The sequence below is a fragment of the Vulpes lagopus genome, chromosome 17 (genome assembly GCF_018345385.1).
Source record: "Vulpes lagopus strain Blue_001 chromosome 17, ASM1834538v1, whole genome shotgun sequence".
NCBI classification, from domain to species: Eukaryota; Metazoa; Chordata; class Mammalia; order Carnivora; family Canidae; genus Vulpes; species Vulpes lagopus.
Window position 1 is genome coordinate 29,373,607 of NC_054840.1, and position 20,362 is coordinate 29,393,968.

A 20,362-nucleotide genomic window follows, 5' to 3' on the forward strand; every position below is an offset into this window, starting at 1 on the left:
GCCAACATACTTTCAGATAATGGTTTTTTGAGAAGTGTTTTAGACGGGCAATTAAAGACAACTTTTCCGGTGATACTCCATTAAAATAAGTCAACTCTATTGGACAAAATCCTGTTTGCAATTTCTACTTTATCTTCCTTTGGTGAAGATGAAACTCATCGTGGCAAACTGCGACAGCACAGGACGCTTAAGAACTGGGTCAGCGAGCAGAAGCAAGTTCGCCAACAAGAAGTTTCTCAACCTGGAGCTCTAGTGGGTGGAGGTGCATGCAGAGACTGAGGAAATAAAGTTCCAGGATCATCATGTTAATACCGACGTTTAAAAAGGAAAGTAGTTCTCATCCGAACAAATAAGCAGACAAGGCTTGAGGCGAGAATGAACGTTTCCAGCCAAAGTGCCAAGAACTTTAAAGAATGTTAAGTTTAGGGGAAAAAAATTATTTTCTGGCAACTTCTCATGAAAAAGACACCCCCCCCCCAAAAAAAAATAAAAAAAAACCCGATTACACGCCAGTCTACACCCGGTGCGTACGCATGTGGAATGGAGCGGAGCGGTCACTAAAAAAGGCCGAGCCTTTCGGAGGGTCAGGAAAGGACTCGGTGAACGAGCCGGGTGGGAAGAGCAGGGTGAGGGCAAGGGCCCGGCTGGACCGAGTGTGAGCACCGACCCACCTTGGGGACAGGCCTCCGCCGCCCGGCGCCGGAGCCCCGCCCGCAGAGCCAGGGACCGGACCCACCGCCGCCCCGGCTGCGCCAGCCCCGCCGCACAGGCTCCTCAGCCTCGGGGCTCCGGCCTCGCGGGCTCCGCGGGCTCGACCCCGCCGCCGGCCGGGCTCGCACACCCGCTCGCTAGCTCCTTTCCCGGAGCCCCGCGGCGGCGCCTCGTCACAGAACTCCTGCGCACGACTGCCCCCCGGCCCCCGCCCCCGCCCCCGCCCGCACGAAGGTCACCCCGAGCGAAGCGAACCGGCCCGCGGCCGACGCAGCGAGCACTCACACTGTCCCGGCTCCGACCCGTCACCCGGCAACCGCAGGCCAGCCTCAGCCTTCAGGCCTCCTCATCCTCCCGGGAGACGCAGGGAAGCGAGGAGGAGGTGGGAGGAGCGCCAAGGGGGCGGTCACTTCCGGTTTCTTCTCCGCCCCGAGCTTGTTTGGCTCCGTGGCCGGAAGTGCGTCTACGCCGACCTCCATTTTTCTTAAGGGCAGGAGGCAGGTTGACTCTCGGGAAAGCTACCGGGATGGGGTTGCGTCCCTCGCTTTCGTCTGCCTCCCGTCTCTTCGCCCATCAGTCTCCAGACGTTTGCCTAGTTTAGGCATAGTTAGCTCCCACTTTAGTGAGAGAGATCTTAAAAGGAGGTGGGGTGTAGTGGGACGAGGTGGGGTTAGGGCTGCCAGACAAAAGCGATTTTTGTTTGGCCCACGATCCCCATTAAAGGAGAACCTTTTGGCCGCTCCACTATCTTCTGTTGTGCGATTGGCTTCCTGGGATTGGAGTACAGCCCTGTGTGCGCGCGTGTGCGCTCCTTGAATTACTTTAGAGCGAGAATTAGGAAAATGATACATTGTTGAGTGTTCTTCGAACTTTATGCTTCTAGGACCTGAGAATCTTGCTAACCTGCACATTCTGATTCTTTGGGTCGGAGATGAGGCCTGAGAACGTGCATCTCTAGCATCCTTGAAGAGCCGCTGCTGCTGCTGTTCTGTACGTGGCTTAATTAATAGAGAGTCTGGAGATTTCATTCCAGAGCTCATAAGTGAGATACAGTTTTGCAAGAGAAGTCACTTCATCTTTCTGACCCTCAGGCCCTTCATCTATAAAACTGGCATTCTAACGATACCTACGTTATAGGTTGTTGTGAAAATTAAAGGGGTCAATGGCGTGTGAAGTGCTTATAACACTGCTGGGTATACAGTTAGAGCTACATTAAAGAAATACTGATGTTCTTTCTATTAGAATCGATGAATATCAAGAAAACGAAATAAGTGAGATCGTTTCGCATGTGCTTTGTATTCTAAAAAGGAAAAAATGACAATGGGGATAGACTATCTGAAGAAAAATGAGAACTGAGCCACATAGGGTGATCTTTTCTGGGGAGATATTTCTTTGATTTTTCCCAGGAAGCCAATCCTTGGACTGTGTGGAGGAAGAATGCCCAAAACAGAGGGAACCGGAAGTCTAAAGGCCTATAGGAAGGAGAGTGGTATGGTGGATGAAAAAGAAAAAGGCCAGCGTATTTGGGATGCAGGGAGGGAGAGAAAATGTGGGAAGATTAGAGAGGTAGGTAGGTGTAGAGTCATATAAGCCAAGATCAGAAGTTTGAATTTTATTGTAAGTGCAATGGCAAGCTGTTTTAAATTTGGGAACTGGTTTGATTGACATTTTAAAAGGTCACTTTGGTTGCCCTGTGGATACTGGACCCTATCAAGATTCCACACAATGTTTATTAAACAGCCCAGTCCATTGGCTGGAAATAGAGCCATTTCATTTGAAAAATGCCTTTTAGTATTAGTAATCTACTAAAGCCCTAGGCATAATTGCAAAATAAATTGGAATCATTTGACTTCAGTGTTACATGCTTTTTAATCCCTTATCTTGTTTCACCGCCCTCTCTCCACAACATAAACACATACACATAAACAGTATGCTAATCATTCTAAGAATCCTTATATTGTACTTCTATCAAAATTTATTTTGCAATAAAGATTTGCTGGGGCACCTGGGTGACTCAGTTAAGTATCTGCCTTTGACTCAGGTCATGATCTTAAGTTCCTAGAATCTCCCCTTGCTCTGAGGGGAGTCAGTTTCTCCTCCCTCTGCCCCTCCCCACCCCTCTTGATCTCTCTGTCTCAAATAAATAAGAAAAAAATCTTTAAAATTTTTAAATTTAAATTCTATTAATTAACAGGTAATGTATTATTGGTTCCAGAGGTAGAGATCAGTGATTCATTAGTCTTACATAATAACCAGTGCTCATTACATCACATGCTCTCCTTAATGTTCATCACTCAGGTACCCCATTCTCCTACCTGCCTTCTCTCCAGTGACCCTCAGTTTGTTTCCTATGACTAAGAGTCTCTTATGGTTTGTCTCCATCTCTGATTTTGTCTTGTTTTCAAATAAATAAATAAAATCTTTTAAAAAAGGTGCTCATTATTATTACTAAATAAAGTTACAACCAAATTCTGTGATAAGATAAAAGAGCTATTAAGGACACTTAATTCCTTAAGTTTATGTCATTCATAGCAGATTATATGATTATTTACATTAAAAATTGAGCAAAGATACCTATTAGAACTAAGAAGACTAGAACCTGAAAAGGTGTCTATATACAAAATCAATGTTTAAAAAACCAGAAGCCTTCCTATATACCCGTAATAACCCATTAGAAAATAAGCATGCTAAAGCAACCCAAACTGTAAAGAATCAAGGCATTGACTTAAAAACTAAATATGACCTTCATGAAAAAAATTCAAAAGAACATTAAAAAGAGACCTGAGTAAATGGAGATATATACAATATTTACAAAAGGAAAGGTTTTAATGTTGTAAAGATGTTAATTCTCTCTAAAATGATTTATAATTTTAATGCAATTACAGACTTTAGATAGAACCAGAACTAATCTGGGCGGCCCCGGTGGCGCAGTGGTTTAGTGCTGCCTGCAGCTGAGGGTGTGATCCTGGAGACCCTGGATTGAGTTCCATGTCAGGCTCTCTGCATGGTGCCTGCTTCTCTCTCTCTGCCTCTCTCTGTGTGTGTGTCTCTATGAGTAAATAAATAATCTTTAAAAAAAAAAAAAAGAACTGGAGCTAATCCTAAATTTACACAGAAGAAGAAAAAGTGTCAATGACTAGCACAATTCTCCCAAAGAAGAGTAGAGGGAATAAATTTATACCACCCGATACTAAGATACGTTGTAAAGCCCTAATATTTTAAGCACACTATAACTATTAAATCCTGGGGTACTGTTGCTAGAACAGAGAAATATAATGAGTATAGACACAGACTCATATGCCAGTTATGCCCATGGCATTTGATATATGATAAAATTGGTATGCATACTGAGGGAAGATGAATGACTTAATAAATAGTATTAGGGAAACTGGTTCATTTGAATGATACAACAACAACTTGAATCTTACCAACACACAGAGAAACTCAGACCTGGACAGGCAAGGTATAAACAGAAAATTATTAGGAGAAAACATAGGAAAATAATTTTATGATATTGGGGTTAGGGTTCTGTAGACAAGATGCAGAAAGCACAACTAGTAAAGGGAAAATATAACAGATCTATCTACATTAAAGATTTCTGTTCAACAAAAGACATTAGTAAGAGCTAACAATCTGGGATTTTTTTTTTTTCAATGTATATAGAAAACAAAGAAAGGACTGATATTTAAAATTTACTAAGAACTTTTGGAAGTCAACCAGGAGGGGCAGTTCACAAAATAAGAAATCAAAATGTCTCATAAGCATATTAAGATATTTTAAATCCTTTTAGTGATCTGATAATGCAAATTCAAACAATAATAATGTACTACTTTATGCCCCTCAGATTTGCAGAAAATTAAAAAGTGGTATGATACTAATTTTTTTTTAAAGATTTTATTTATTCACAAGAGACACAGAGAGAGGCAGAGACACAGGCAGAGGGAGAAACAGGCTCCATGCAGGGAGCCCGACGTGGGACTTGATCCTGGGACTCCAGGATCACACCCTGGGCCAAAGGCAGGCTCTAAACCACTGAGCCACCCAGGGATCCCAGAGTTACATGCTTTTTTTTTTTTTTTTTTTTTTAAGATTTTATTTATTCATGAGAGACAGAGAGAGAGAGAGAGAGAGAGAGAGAGAGGCAGAGACGCAGGCAAAGGGAGAAGCAGGCTCCATGCAGGGAGTTCCATGCGGGACTTGATCCCAGGTCTCCAGGATCTGGCCCTGGGCTGAAGGCACCGCTAAACCACTGAGTCACCTGGGCTGCCCATGATACTAATTTTTGTTGTAGGGAAATATGATCTACTGATGGAAATATAAACTTTAGCAATTTTGTATAATATTTTGGAAGTATTTAATCACAAGTATATTATGTGTATATATAACTCAACTCACCCACACACCCGCAAAGAAACCCAAAACAAACCCAAAACACCTCAACACGTACAAGAATGTTCTGCTAGCCTTGCACATAAAACAAATACTTAGAAATGCAGAAATCACTCACTCTGATATTTAACTGAATTGACTTCAGAAATGTGACAGTTTCCTGCTTTATATGGTAAAAGTCTTTGAGGACAAGAACCATAGTTTATTTATCCTCATATTCCTAAGCACATGGCTTAATAGTAGATATTCCATAGCTATTTGTTAAATTGAAGAGTAGTGAAATAGAAATTGTTAAGGAGTTGCAGAGTCCACGGACTGTTTGAGAAAAATTTAGCAACATTACATCTACGGTCCATGGTTATAGTCACATAATTTAGCTGGCAAACAGGGATTAAAAATCACTCATGTTTTGGTCCAGTACTCTCCAACCTGTCATTTTCTCTCCTCAGATGTCTAGTATAACATTTTGTGGGGGAAAAAATAGAGTACATTTTAACTTTTTCTAAAGAAAAAATTTTGAAGCTTAGATAAGAATTTTGTCTCCTCATTTTTTTTAAAGATTTTATTTATTTATTCATGAGAGACACACAGAGAGAGACAGAGACACAGGCAGAGGAAGAAGCAGGCTCCATGCAGGGAGCCCGATGTGGGACTCCATCCCAGGTCTCCAGGACCACGCCCTGGACCAAAGGTAGGCACGAAACCACTGAGCCATCCAGGGATCCCTGTATCCTCAAATTTTAGTCTTTCATGTATCACCTACCCAACTTTTTCCATGTGCATGTGTCATTATTTGTTTCATATTTTTCTTCAAATCAATTTGCTATTTTCTTAAAAAAATGTTTTGTCCTAAGAAAAGATATTCATGAATCAGATTTGATGTGACAATTAACATAGTTTATAAACATGAACCGTGAAAATAAAACTTGTGCCACATACAATTATTTTTATATGTTGTGCAGTTTATGAGTCTGGATTAGATGACCTCTGAGATCCCTCCCAGACAAACTAACATTCTGTCATTCTAGGTTAATTCCTCTGCCTCAGTATTTTAATTATTCAGTAAAGGACAATGAATCAATGACATAAGGAACTTCACTATAATCTTGTGACCATAAAGAAGTATTTATTAAGATCTATGCCATGATATTCTGCTTCCTAAAATTCAAGATAGATATGCTGAAATATATAAATTCAGTACAGCCAAACTGCTGTTAGACAGGAACATGTAAAATATTTATAGGGCATAGAACGAGTGATGTGGTATATGGTGTGAAGGAAGTAACTTAACAGGTTGGAGGATAGAAGTAAAGAAAACATATTTACCCTCATTCTGTTAATTGGGAAAACTTGAATATTAAGAGACTTTCTGGAGACTCAAATGAGGTGCAGAAGAGTTCCAAAGATGAAGGTAATCAACCATAGATTTTGTTTGAGGAATATGTTTTAGAAACATGAATAATGCCATAAAAAGAATAGGTAATCCTAAATAAAATGAACAGGGTAGACAGGAAAAGAGAATTTAATACGGGAAGTTTTTTTGATTCAAACTTTAGTCAATTCAAATTCAGAGCAGAATGGTGAATGGCCTTTCAACAGAGGATTAAATAAGGAAAAAAAAAATACCCACCAGAAATTACATTTGGTGGATATGATTCCAATTCCTGCTCTCAGGTTATTCTGAAAAGAAGGGCAAACAAAGTTATCAGTTATTTCAACTATGTTTTTTGATAGTGGACACTATCTGGGTAAGATGAAAAAACTAGAAAACTTTGAGTTTTCATTCAAAACATACTTTTCATTACATTTCTCAGAGTCTAAGTAATTCAGCTCAATATTTATAGCAAGACAAAAGACTATCCAAGTTTTATTTGCCTTTTTAAGACCAAAAATAACATTTATAAGTAACAAATTCCTTTAAAAAAAAACTAAATAGGGCACCTAGGCAGCTCAGTGTTTGAGCATCTGCTCAGGTCGTGATCCCAGGATCCTGGGATCAGTCCCACATTGGGCTCCCCACAGGGAGCTTCTTCCTCTGCCTATGTCTCTGCCTCTCAATCTGTGTCTCTCATGAATAAATAAAATCTTAAAAAAAAAAAGAAACTTAAAAAGTTTAAAAAAACACTGTAAATAATCACCCTTCTTAAACTGTGGGAATACTACTAGTAGATAATATTCCTATGTAGCAATTTGAAAAAATTATTTCATTTTTAAAAGGATCTTATTTTTAAGTAATCTCTATATCCAACATGGGGCTTGAACTCACAACCTTGAGATCAAGAGTCTCATGCTCTAATTGAGCCAGCAAGGAGCCCCCACAAAATTTCCCTTTTAGGATGAAGAAATAGCTTGTCATAAATGTGATTTTTTTTGGGTTTGGGTAGTTACCAATTTAACACTAAGATTACTAAGGAGAATGAACTTAAGGAAGTTGTGGTGATTAATACTTTAATACGGGAAGTTTTTATCCAGAAAATTATTTTTTTTGATTGCTGGTATGAAGTAGCTTCAAACAACTGTCTTAAAATTTTTAGTTTTTAAAAATTGAAGCTTGACAAATTGAAGCTTGTCATATAAATTAATGTAAATTACATGACAACTTTTAGCTTTATGAATTTATATTTTACAACCCAAATGTACACATTTCTTTCTCTTAGATTTGAATGTTCTCTTAAAAGATTAATTTATGGAAAGCTAAACCAATACAAGGAGTTATATGTAGATCAATAATCTAAATGTCATGAACAAAAACTCTTGTAGATACTCTATCTTCAGTCATCAACACTGAAAGTTGTAGGCAAAGGAATATGTATCCTCAAATTTCATCTCAATTTGAGGGAATGAGACTGTGTTAATTATAGGATAAACCTGACCAACCAAATTTGTTTCTCCATTGGAATTAATGTTTGGTCTTAACTATTTGTTTTGACTTAAATTCTTAACGAGTATTGATTTTTTGGTAACGCAATCTGTTTCCCAAGGGGATTGTGGTCATTTGATTTTTATTAGCTTTTTCAAATTTGTAGAAGTCATAGTGCTTTTTAGGCATTAAAATTCCATTGAAAATGAATCATAGTAATTTGGGAAACATATATTAAACTTCTTGCAAAAGGTAGTAATACTGACAAAACAAGCAAGGTAAGGTTAATGGTAAAGTGCCCGGAATTAATACAATGCTTTGCAAATCAGATTTTAAAATTAGGAATAGTGTTAGTATTGAAAAAAAACCCCACCACCTTACATATATACTACATCTGCCAACAACTCAGCAATCACCTAACAATAATAGGCCATGGGCCATGTGAAATGGAGAAACTGGTTAATATGTGAGGACACACATTCAGGAAATCTTAGAGAGGGGACTTAAAATGGCATAACTAGAAAATTTACAAGAGAATTTACAGTGGAAATGTTTGTTTTTGAAGGGGAAAAAAACCCAGAAGCAGTTAGAAAAATCTTTTTAGGTAGGGTTGTTTTTTCAAAGTTCTTTAAACTAAAAATATAAACTATCTACCCAAGCAATTTATGGGTGTCATTGACTTATTTCAAAGTTGAGCCAAAGCAAAAAGGTTTTTATTGGACAAACTGTCTGTGGAATATGGCCTCAAGAAGCAGATTTACCAAAAAGTACAAAATTATATGGTTGTAAAACTTGGATTAATATCTTGAGGTTTCATTAGTCATTTTGATTATTAATGTGATCAAATGTAAAGCAATATAAAATTGGAAAACAAACCCACGAAGGCATTATTCAGTTTCCTAAAAATAAAATTCTTAAAAGTGGATGTATATAAAAAAGACATAAAAACAGAATTACCAAGAAGGTAGCAGAACAGCTAGGTTAAGTAGTCATGAAAAACACCCCAAGGACAAAGCTTAGATTTTAATGTTACATGCTGTAATGGAAACATTATTAGACTGGAAGCCAAATAATTTAGATTCCACTCCTGTCTGCTACAACTGGTTTTGTGACCTTGGCCTCTTTCTACAAGAAACTTTAGCGGACTAGGTTTAGACCAGTTGATTTCTAAGGTTCTCTTCTAGATTAAACCACTCTAAGTCTCCACAGAAATATTTCTATCAGGTAGCTCTATCTGGAATGTTCCAATCAGATGAGTTTCTAGGAATAAAATTATGCACATATGACAATAGTAGAGCTAAAAATGATCGGAAAAAACTTGTTGCTGTCACCATTCTCAAAATAGACTAAATTTCCATGGTTCTGGTAGTGGGGAAACCATAGGTTGTAAATGGATCTCTTCAACTAAATCAGTATTCCTGAACAATACTGTTAGCAGCAGTGTTTATTAGAGTACGATAGACAAAATCATATCTTTGTGATACTTTATAAGAAGCTACTATTGAATTGTGATTATATCTGTTTCTCCTATCCCCCAATCCATATATGTTGAAGTCCTGAGCCCCAGTACCTCCAAATATGACCATATTTGGGGACAGGGTCTTTACTAGGTTAAAATATGGTCATTAGATTAGCCCTAATCCAGTATGAGTGGTGACCTTATAAAAAGGGGAGTTAGACTTGCATACAGAGTGAATGTGAAGACAGCCATCAACTAGACAAAGAAAGGCTAGAACATTTTATCTCCCATATCTTCCTAATGCTATATTAATAGTAGGTTTTCTCAGTCAATAAATGATTTGACATCAGCAGTTTGGGCTCACTTTGCGTAACTGAAAATGAATTGTGAAAAGGTTGTTATGAAATTTTACTTTTTATTGTCTAAACCCTTACGTGTTCCTCCTCATTCCCATCTTAAATCATTTAATTTGTAGATAGGGGCTAAAATAGAATGAGAATTAAAAACATAAAAAAAAAAAAAAAAGACTGCCAACAAAACTGGATCTTCCCTTCCTACTATAACACTTGCCTCCTAGTGTTATTAAAAGAATTATGCAGGGTGGAGAGTCCACTGATAGTCTTAGGGGTAATTCCTGATGGGGAATCAAGAGGAGCGTCTGGGTTCTTATTAATAGGAAGATCAGAGAACTTAATTGTATGGTATGTTGCATTTAAGTTTTGATAGCGCAGTAATGATTTCATACGTGAAAAACTGAGTTTGTCTTGAGTTTAAAAAAGTTAATAGCACCCATGGTTACGGAAGGAAAAATATAGTCTAGTTTCTTTAGTACATGTTTTCCATCAATTCATGAAATCAAAGCTTATGTAAGAAACAAGACAACAGACACCAAGACTGGTTAAAACTACCATACACTGAAAATACCACATTCACATACCCTTGTATACTGAAAAAATGTAGCAATGCCAAGAAAATTGGACAATTAAAAAAATCTTGTTAAAAGCAATTCTCATAAGTTGTGTTCAAAATCATCCATTTAACATATCCAAAAATTTTTATTATTTTACATTAACATTGTGGCAGCTAAATAATCAAGTTGTCTCATGGACTGGAAGGTGACTTATTAATTCCCTCTCATTTCCAAACCTCATCAAGCAGTCACTACATTTATGAGGTAAGTCAGCTGAATGCTTGAAATCCAGATGAATTTTAAGATCTTCAATTTGTCCTGTTGAATATTCACAGTATTGACATAAATAAATCCCTTCAGATAAATGTGAATTTAAATGTTTGCAATATTCTAGCATACTTGAAAAGCCTTTCCCACAGTCATCACAAACATGAGGAAAAATTTTAGTATGTTCAATAGCAACATGCCTGTTAACATTTGTATGAAGTCTACTCCGAAAACCACATACTTGACACACAAAGAAGTTTTTACATTTGTCAAAGGTAATTTTGCTTAACAGGCTGTACTGTCCATGTGCTCCATTATTATACTTATCACTTAACTCAATTAATTTACATGCGTGTTCATTTACCACATGGCTATGCAAGTCTTCCGGATCATTCGTTTCATGTTCACAAAACTGACACAAGTACTGTTCGTCACAGCTGTGCTCCTGGAAATGTAGGTAGAGTTCACTGCTTGATGAGAACTGTACATCACACTGCTCACACCAGTAGAGGTGGTCACTAAAATGGGTGTCTGCAATGTGCTGGCTGAGGTTCTCAAAAATTACTGTTTTATAATCACAGTATTTACAAATGTAGGGATCCTCTTCATGCAGTTTGGCATGTTCGATCAAAAGCATGTTAGTAGAAAAACTCTCCTTGCATACTCGACACACATTTGAATCAGTACGCTTATGCTTCAGGATCATATGCTGCTTTAAATCAGAAAAATATTTGCTGTTGAACTCACAAAGTTCACACTTATAGAGGCCACTGCTATTAGCTCTCAGTAAAGGCCATTTCTGTTGGGCAGTCACATTCAAAGCCTGGCTCTTATCTAGAATTTTGCAAAGTTTAGCTGGTGGCTCTTCATCAGTTTGGTCTTGGAGACTCTCTGAGGAATTGTTTTCGGTCTCTAGATCATAATCTTCAGAAATTGCGTGCACTTCTGCAGCAATTGGAACATCTTCAGCAGTGTGAACTTCTATAGGACTCTCCTCTTGAGCTTGTTGGTTGACTGACTCAGGTGAGTCACACTCTTCATCACAAATTTCAATATCAGCAGATTTTTCTGAAAAATGTAACAAGTCCATTATTACTAAATAAGACCTATTGAATAACTGGCAAAACATTTATTTTATACATTATTTTTCCATGAATCTACATAAAATAAGCAAATGCTATTAACTGGTTTCCCTAACCTGTAGAAAAGGCAGTGTGGTCTAGAATTCTAAGTACAGGGCTGGGAACCAGGTAGTTCTGGTTTCTACTTCTGGCCTTGATCCCATCTGTAAATTTTGGCAAGTCATTTGATGTTTCTGCATCAGAATCATCATCTGTAAAAAGAAAAATACTTATTATTTATATCAAAGCATTAACTATTAATTGTTATTAAACAAAGCACTAAATGTTTTAAATATAACTTTGAATTCCAATAGGAACTAAAGGACTTAGATTTAGTCAGAAAATGGATGTTATCCTTGTATCAGTCACACACAAAGAAATCTGTCCAAATAATCAACTGCTTTTGCTTCCATGCCCCATTTGGACTAGAATATACTTTTTAAAATTACTTAGGAATTTTAAGTTTAAATTACTAAGTCTGAATAAGAGTGTATTCCCTAAGCCTAGTCCCAATGTTAAATTTAGCATGGGGAAACTGAAGTACAGGTCATAAAAAACTGGGCTGCAAATCATGTCACTGCTGTTTTTAATAGATTTATTTTTTAAGGGAATCCCTGGGTGGCTCAGCGGTATAGCGCCTGCCTTCAGCCTAGGGCGTGATCCTGGAGTCCCGGTATTGAGTCCCACATCAGGTTCCCTGCATGGAGCCTGCTTTTTCCTCTGCCTGTGTCTCTGCCTCTCTCTCTCTGTGTAAAAAATAAAATCTTAAAAAAAATTAAAAAAAAAAAAAAAAGATTTTTTAGAAGTTCCCAGAAAAAATTTGGAGAGTACAGAGAATTCTCATATATCCTGCATTCCGTTTCTCCATTCTCTTTTTTTTTTCTTTTAAGATTTTATTTATTTATTCACGAGAGACACAGAGAGAGGGAGAGGCAGAGACACAGGCAGAGGGAGAAACAGGCTCCATGCTTGGGAACCCAATGCGGGACTCTATCTCGGGTCTCCAGGATCACGCCCTGGGCTGAAGGTGGCGCTAAACTGCTGAGCCGCCCAGACCGTCCAGTTTCTCCATTCTCTTATAACAATAGGGTACATTTGTTCCAATCAATATCCAATATTGGTAAGGTGATATCAACTCAAGTCCACACTTAAGCTGATTTCCTTAGTTTTTACCTAATGTTCTTTTCCTGTTTCAAGATCCTAAAATTCCACATTACATTTAGCTATCATCTCCCTCTAGGATACTGTTAGCTGTGACAGTTTCTCTGACTTTCCTTGTTTTTGATGACCATGATAGTTTTGAGGAGTACAGGTCAGGAATTTTGCAGGGTGTCCCATTAATGAAATGTTTTTTTCATGATTAGACTGGGATTATGGGTTAATAGAGGTAGACCAGAGAGGCAAACTGCCATCACAACAGTCAGGTTTCTCTGATGTAAAGTCACTCTTTTACTTTCCATATTCCCTGCATACGAGGAAGGAAGTCCCAGTATGCAATCCTCATTTAAGAAGTGGAGAGTTATGTTCTACCTCCTTGAGGGAGGAGTACCCACATAAATAATTTGGAATTCTTCTGTAGATTTTCTTGTTTATTCATTCATTCAATCACATCAGTATGGACTCAAGAATATATATTTTATGCTTTGGGTGATAATTCTTTTTTTTTCCCCCTCAAATTGTTTCAGCTTTGGCTACTGGGATCTCTTTTACTTGGCTCCTGTGTTCCTTTGGTATACCTGTATCTTATATATATTTCCTGCCTCAGAATTAGAATCAGCCACTTCTCTAAGTAATAGTTTTTACTGGAGAATGGTTTTAGAAATCAAAATCTGGGCTCACTCCTACTGGGGTGTCATTTCTTTTAGGCCTTCTCAGCTAACAGAGTAAAAATGCGTATACATTGCTATGTACGCACAGACATCTATAAATGTCTCTATATGTAACCATCTGTGTCTCTATTAAGCCAAACATGAGTTTATGCAAATGTCTCCAACTCCTTGTTTTTTTTTTTTTTTTTAATTGTGTTTCTGTGTCTATGATAGGAGCTCAAGGAAATTGGCAGTTTTGATGGTCACAAAGAAAGAATAAATGCAAGTTGTTATCATTATTCAATGCTCTTGAAAAGAGTCAATACAAGATGCAAGACTGAAAAACATCAAACCCTTCATCCTTTGTTCCTTCCATTTAGCCTTCTGGACTATACCTTAGTGGAAGAACTGTGTATAGCACTGTTCCTAACCTTTCATCATAAATATGCTCCCAACTCCAGGTCAGTCTTGATTTTCTACTTATTCCTGGCCACCTAAAATAGGCTTAGGACACTGTGCTTTTTTATATATAGGTCTAAAATAATGTTAAAAATTAAACATTCATATTTGCTTTCTTATAAGAACCTCATTTCCCTACATTTAGACAAATTTGAATACTTGCCCATTTAGAAGTCATAACTTTTACCCACATTCTCAAGAATATAAAAATACAACTTAAAGGATATTTTGGAAAATATTATATATACCTTTGTTGTCAAAATATTTTAAGTCTGGTTGTCTCATAGAACAAACACTATAACAATGATCAGAAAAAATTCCATTGAATCCATCTGCAATCCTGCTTATTCCAGAGGAATCTGAAAATAAGAGCAAAATTTTATTTTATTTATTTATTTATTTTTTTAATTTTTTTTTAAGAGCAAAATTTTAAAACTTTCAAGTAAATATATATACAGTTAATAACAGCCATCCCTTAACATATACACTTTCAAATTTGTAATAAAGTATTAATATTTCCCTCAATTCTGAAAGCTTCTATATTTCAGATCTGATATTGACACTGAGCTTTGAAAAAACCACAAACTACACGATTTACAAAATAGCACTTGAAGCACACAAAGATAGATTTGCCTGTCAGAATTCTATAAGTTATAAACATTGAATTGACTACCAAGAAGATCTGCCATGTGCTGAAGAGAAAGCAAAAGGCATACAGACATTCTCAGACAGTGAACCAGGTTTAATTTCCTCAGATACGAAGAATGTGTAGCTTGGGTAGGCTAACAGGTATGCCAGAGACTGTCTTAAATATATATATATGTGAGATTAGTTACAGGTGGCCACTAAGACCTCTTTTTTTCACTAACATATACTTTATTTTCTTCTTAAAAAATTTATTTAAAATCAATTAACATATAGTATATTATTAGTTTCAAAGGAAGAATTCAGTGATTCATCAGTCTTATATAACACCCAGTATTCATTACATCATGTGCCCTCCTTAATGTATATCACCCAAGTTACCCCATCCCCGCTCCTCCTCCCCTCCAACAACCCTGTTTGTCTCCTGTGATTGAGTCTCTTAAATCTCTGATTTTGTCTTGTTTTATTTTTCCCTCTCTTCCCCTATACTCCTGTTTTGTTTCTTAAATTCCACATATGAGTGAAGTCAAAGACCTTTCTTACTGCCAAGATAGCAGGGCCAACCTCAACTAGAGGACCCAAAGGAACACAATAAAAATAAAGTTCATATTTCTGAAAATAATGTACAGGATAAAAAAAAAAATTCCCCAATAATCCAAATATCTTCCATCAAGGTTAATGCTGTACATGAAGAACAAGCTTGGAATTACACAAATCCCAATTATGCTGTGTAAGTGTGGAACTTTGGATATCTAATTTTAAGTATCTTTCAACCATTAAGTTGTAAGTATTAAATAATGTCTGTAAAGTTCTGATGTGTGCCTAGCACATGGTAGACAGATGAATATACATTCAGAGAACTTGAAGTTTTCTCTTACCTAAAAATTGACCCAGATATTTAACTGTTATCTGATCATTTATGAGAAAATGGATAAAAATGTAATTGCATGGGAATGAATCCAGGGTCCAACTTTAAAATAATCACTGACCTGAGTAACGAGAAGGGTGTAATGTCTTCCTTTTTCTTTTTTTAGGATATTCATTCATATCTTTTCAATCTAAAAATGGAAAAATTTAACAAAAATACCACAAATAAAGATTGTTAATATTTTATAGAAATTCATTCTAAACAAAGAATTTATTGGTAATAAGAAATGTGTGTGCCACTTGAAAATCTACTTTGTAAGAGAAATGCCTCCATTTATATTTTGGGTTTATTTTTTCTGATCAAGTTTAAAGGCAGGACACCAAAATCTTTTTTCTTGGTGAGGTTGAGAAGTCCACTTCAGATGTTGATGTAATTGTGAGAACTGGATAATTACACTAAGCTATACTCTTATTTTTTATTTTAAAAAATTGGTGCTATGGCATCTTTTTAAGAATAAAACAAGTACATTTCTTATAACTGGGAGTATTTTGATGCAGTTTTCAAGCTAAAGGTGTATATATTTCCTTAAAAAATATTGTCACAAATCTGTATCTATCCCCAACTTCCAGAAAATATATTCATCATGTAGAAGCTCAGAATATAATTTCCAAGGAAAAAAATACTTTTCTTACTTGTAAGGTCATATTCAACAAAGCAGGTAGCAACTTTTGTTTAATTTTTAAATGATCAGATTCCCATGGACTCTTATAAAATTGGTTAATTGGTTTTCCACATTCCACTTACATGGTATAATTCTTAATACTGTAGGGAGGAGAAATGAATTACAGGGAAGTTTTCACAGATGGTAAAAAATGCCTGTAGAAAAAAAAAACACGACAGAAGTCATACAAGCGAAAATGTAGCTCACTTCTGAGACTCAAAAATACAATGGCACCAGGTCTTTAATTAACTGCAAAGTTACACGGAATTAACTCAAGTATAAATAATCTTTTGAATATACTGTATTAAGCACTAAAAACTGATAACTATGTGAGTGTATACATGTGTCATTGTTCTTTGAAATGAATTTACTTTCTAAAGCTTAAGCTATAATTTAACAGCAAAATAGGAATATAAATCTGATTCATTTATTCAGCCATAATGAAAGCAAATACAATGAAAGTGAACCAAATCAGACTTTATACTAAGTTCTTATAGATTATTTAACAATATAAGAACAATGACCATTTATTTAACACCTATCATGTGCCAGGCTGTGCACATACTTTATCTTATTTAATCCTGTAACATGAAAAATATACAGTATCCTCTCAAAATTATTTACCTTTTACGGATGAGGAAACTGAGGCATAGTAAAATTAAGTCAAGGCAACTCTTAATAAGTGGTAGGGTTAGAATTGAATAAAGATCTATTTTTAAAGCATATACTTTGGAAACAAATAGGGAGATAAAGAGATTACTCCAATTCAAGTAACAACTTAGTGTCAGAATCAGCATCTCCTCTTCCATTTCAGGCTAGTGTTCTTTCACAGAAGTGGGCAAGTAAGGGATGTCAGAAAAAGAAACATGTTTTCTCCACTAGCATTATATGCTGCTTTTCTTACTGTCAAAGTAATATACATGGCAGGTATAACTTGGTATCATTACTGAGCTCATCTTGTTTTTAATGGTAAGGAACTTCAGGTGCACACACTGTTTTTGCTACTTCACTAAGTTCTGGCTATATTAGCGCTATAGGTCATGTGATCATGCAGTAATAAGATAGTGCTTTTTAGTTTATTGGGCATTTTCCTCTTATTTTATTTGATCTTCACAACAATCCTGTGAGGTACATTGAGGGGCTACTATCAAACTCACTCCAATTTCACTGATGAGGAAGCAGATTCAGTGAAAGTCCAGTCAACTAAGCAGCAGAACAGAACTGAAAAAGCCTGTCTTCTGACTCGAGTTTCCAACAACTCTGTGTAATTTTCATTGCTAATCACTATTACCAGCAAGTTACATCTTCCAGTTCTTATTCCACCACCAATTGGGAGAAAGGGAAGGGAATCACCCAAAGAAACCAACGACAGTGGATTTATAGAAATAGTCTCTCTCTATATAAAGGCTCACCTGAACACAAAATAGCATTCCTTGAACCCTTCCCAAACAAGTGCATTAAAAAAATAAAAATTTTCTTATTATATAATAAACTAAAACTTCAAGACTTATTCCTAATACCTCTTCTGCACACCTCTAGAATTTATACAGCCCAGAGCGCTACACTTTGTTTTAAATGTTCTAAAACTATCAGGGAGAACAATGAAAACTGTCAGCCAAACATTAAAGTAACCTCTTGCTATTTCAGAATACACTTTAAATTCTTTCCAACTTGAAGAATGAAAAAGTAAGGAAAGGAAAGCAAGTATGGCATTAGAATTAACATTGCAAGCTGGCCTGGATTCAGACTGTCAGATGAGAGGAACAGGATCACCTTGATGAGGGAAGCTCTGACTACGACGTGAGGCCGAACAATATCCAAATATTTATCAGACTTCCTTTTAGCATGAATGCTAACATGCCTACTCAAGACCAGAAATACTGTCCTTCATTTCAGCACATATTCTTACGTGCTTTTTGTATACATAGCTGCCCTGATGAAGAAGCTTGGCTTTTTACTAAAAGATGTCATATGAACATTTACTCACTGGTCTTCCTCTCATGGGGAAGATTCTGAATCTCATGGACCTAATCATTCACTTCCTTTTCCCCACTTAATAAATTACACATATAAGTCCTCGCTTTGGCAGCACATATAATAAATTACACATAGAATACATGTCACTGCAGGAAAATGAGGAAAGAGGTTAGAAAGTAATTTAAGCACTTCGAATCTATTCACGCAGAAAAACCACTGCTAACATTTTGATGGACATTTAGACAGTTTCCTATGCTAAGGTATCCATATATATTTCACATTTACAAAAATGACACCATGCCACATGCAGTACTTTTTTTTTTTTTCAAAAAGCAACTTACAAAATACATATTGGCATCTCTCCACCTGTCATTCCCCCCCCTCAACAACGTGCAAAATGCTACAAAATCAGTATCTTCATCAAAGAGATCAACAGCCTTTCACTTAATACATTCTCTAAGCGGTACAAAAATAAACCAAGTATTTACAATCAAAACCTTCACCTTTCCAATAAGGTTTTTAAAGCAAGTTCTTTTTCACCCTCATTTCAAGATAAGTATATACTCTCCAGAGTTTAAAATAACAGAAACATGGGCAGCCCGGGTGGCTCAGCGTAAGCTTAGCGCCGCCTTCCGCCCAGGGCGTGACCCTGAAGACCCAGGGTCGAGTCCCACGTCGGGCTCCCTGCATGGAGCCTGCTTCTCCCTCTGCCTCTCTCTCTCCTCTGTGTATCCTCATGCATAAATAAATAAAATCTTAAAAAAAAAATAACAAACACAAAGACGTTTCAGGAGAGGTCTTGACCTAGAGCCACGGTACGTCCGACTCCAATGTCAGCATTGCCAAAGGACACGTTCTTTACCTCTCTGCAATGAGATGAACTGCTTCCAACTACTCGCGTCCCTAGGTTGTACTGAAAAAGAAACCAGAAGGGGCGTCTGAGCACCGCGAGGAGGGGCCCAGGGCACCGGCCGGGGCCAGCCGGGCACCCGCGGTCCCGAGCCCAGGCGCCGCGGGCCGCCGAGGGGCGGTCGGGCAGGAGCCGCCGGCCACGCGCCGGGCCCACGGGCCGCCTAGGCGACCCCAAAGGGGCCAGCGGGAGGGCAGCGGGCGGAGGCCCGAGGCGGCCTCCGCGTGCGCGCGCGTGCGGGGAGCGGGTCGCGGCTGCCTCGGCTGGCGGGGCGCCGCCACCGCGCCCGAAAACGGAGGCAGGGTTTCATTTCAAAGGGCGCCGTCGGGCCTGCCCTGGCCTCTCCGCGGGAGGCTGCGCCCGCACACTCCCTGCGGCCGCGGGGCCCGCCCGGCCCGCCCAGGCGCAGCTCCCGGCGGCGGCAGCGGCAGCGGCGGGGCGGCGGCGCCCGAGCGTGGGCGGAGGGGCCGCCGGGCCCTCGCGCTCCCGGGCGCTGCCGGGCGGCCCTCGTCCCTCCGCGCGCCTCTCGCCCTGCCCGCCAGGCCCCAGGCCCAGGCTCGCCGGCCGCACTCACCGCCTCGCTCCGCGCCTGCGCCGCGCACCTCAGGGGCCCGCCGACTGGGCGGGGAGGGGACGGGGGCGGGGGCGGGGGCGGGGGGCAGGGGGGGGCGCGGCCACGCTGCACAGCGGACCTGGGAGGGACCACCGGCTGGAGCCCCGGGGGTGGCTCGGCGGCCTGCGCCCCCTGCCGGCACCTGTGCGCCGCCGCGGGCTTCTTCCGGGCGGGGTCCCGGCCCTCCGGAGCCCAGCGGGTGACTCCACTTCCTAGAACGGCTCCCGGCGAGGCCGCGGACGGAACTCGCCCCCGCCCCCGCCCCCGCCCTGCCTCCCGCCGCCGAGGAGCGGGACTAGCGCTGCAGCTCGCGGCCCCTTTCCCACCCGGCTGCTCCTCCAGGGGGCGCGCGACAGTGGCCTTGCACGGGGGAGGCCCGGCCGAGGGCAGCTCCGCCCGCAGAGTGGCAGCTGCCTGCCGGGCACGGAAAGGCGACGGCGGGTTCAGGGTTTTCCCCGAGGCCCCACCAAAGAACGACGCTGGGCTGCGAGTGCCCTGCCCACGGGCAGGAGGCTGGAAAGCTTGAGGATCGCGAGTCATTATTAGGGCTTCCTTGGCTCCAGGAATCCCGGTGGAATGAATGTGAAATTATAGGGGATTAGGTTAGATGATTTCGTTCCTTTTCGGATTTTTGAGCTCCCATG

At 39.3% G+C, this 20,362-nt stretch overlaps 2 protein-coding genes across 7 annotated transcripts in view; both read right to left on the reverse strand.

The window, feature by feature from the left end:
* The window catches only part of MFN1 (mitofusin 1), a 32,018-nt gene extending 30,887 nt beyond the window's left edge, over nucleotides 1-1,131 (reverse strand). Inside the window, exon 1 of one of the 2 annotated variants that reach the window (XM_041731540.1) lies at nucleotides 997-1,131. The gene's annotated coding sequence lies outside the window, so the exon portion shown is untranslated. Of the gene's footprint in view, nucleotides 1-671; nucleotides 923-996 lie in introns of those variants that run through there. The other variant, XM_041731541.1, reaches the window with a different exon arrangement.
* Nucleotides 1,132-10,397: 9,266 nt separating this feature from the next.
* On the reverse strand, nucleotides 10,398-19,957 carry ZNF639 (zinc finger protein 639). 5 transcript variants are annotated; one of them, XM_041731938.1, is made up of 7 exons: nucleotides 19,680-19,957; nucleotides 19,000-19,108; nucleotides 16,302-16,373; nucleotides 15,619-15,687; nucleotides 14,233-14,343; nucleotides 11,795-11,929; nucleotides 10,398-11,664 (listed from the first exon to the last, which is right to left on the reverse strand). In XM_041731938.1, exons 4-7 carry the CDS (start codon nucleotides 15,674-15,676, stop codon nucleotides 10,511-10,513), a joined length of 1,458 nt encoding a protein of 485 aa, XP_041587872.1. In that variant the 5' UTR covers nucleotides 15,677-15,687; nucleotides 16,302-16,373; nucleotides 19,000-19,108; nucleotides 19,680-19,957; the 3' UTR covers nucleotides 10,398-10,510. The 5 variants fall into 5 exon arrangements, with proteins under 5 accessions (XP_041587872.1, XP_041587870.1, XP_041587869.1 ...); XM_041731936.1 differs by having other exon boundaries at nucleotides 19,058-19,108; nucleotides 19,680-19,956; XM_041731935.1 differs by lacking the exon at nucleotides 19,680-19,957 and having other exon boundaries at nucleotides 19,058-19,673.
* Between the last annotated feature and the right edge of the window lie 405 nt (nucleotides 19,958-20,362).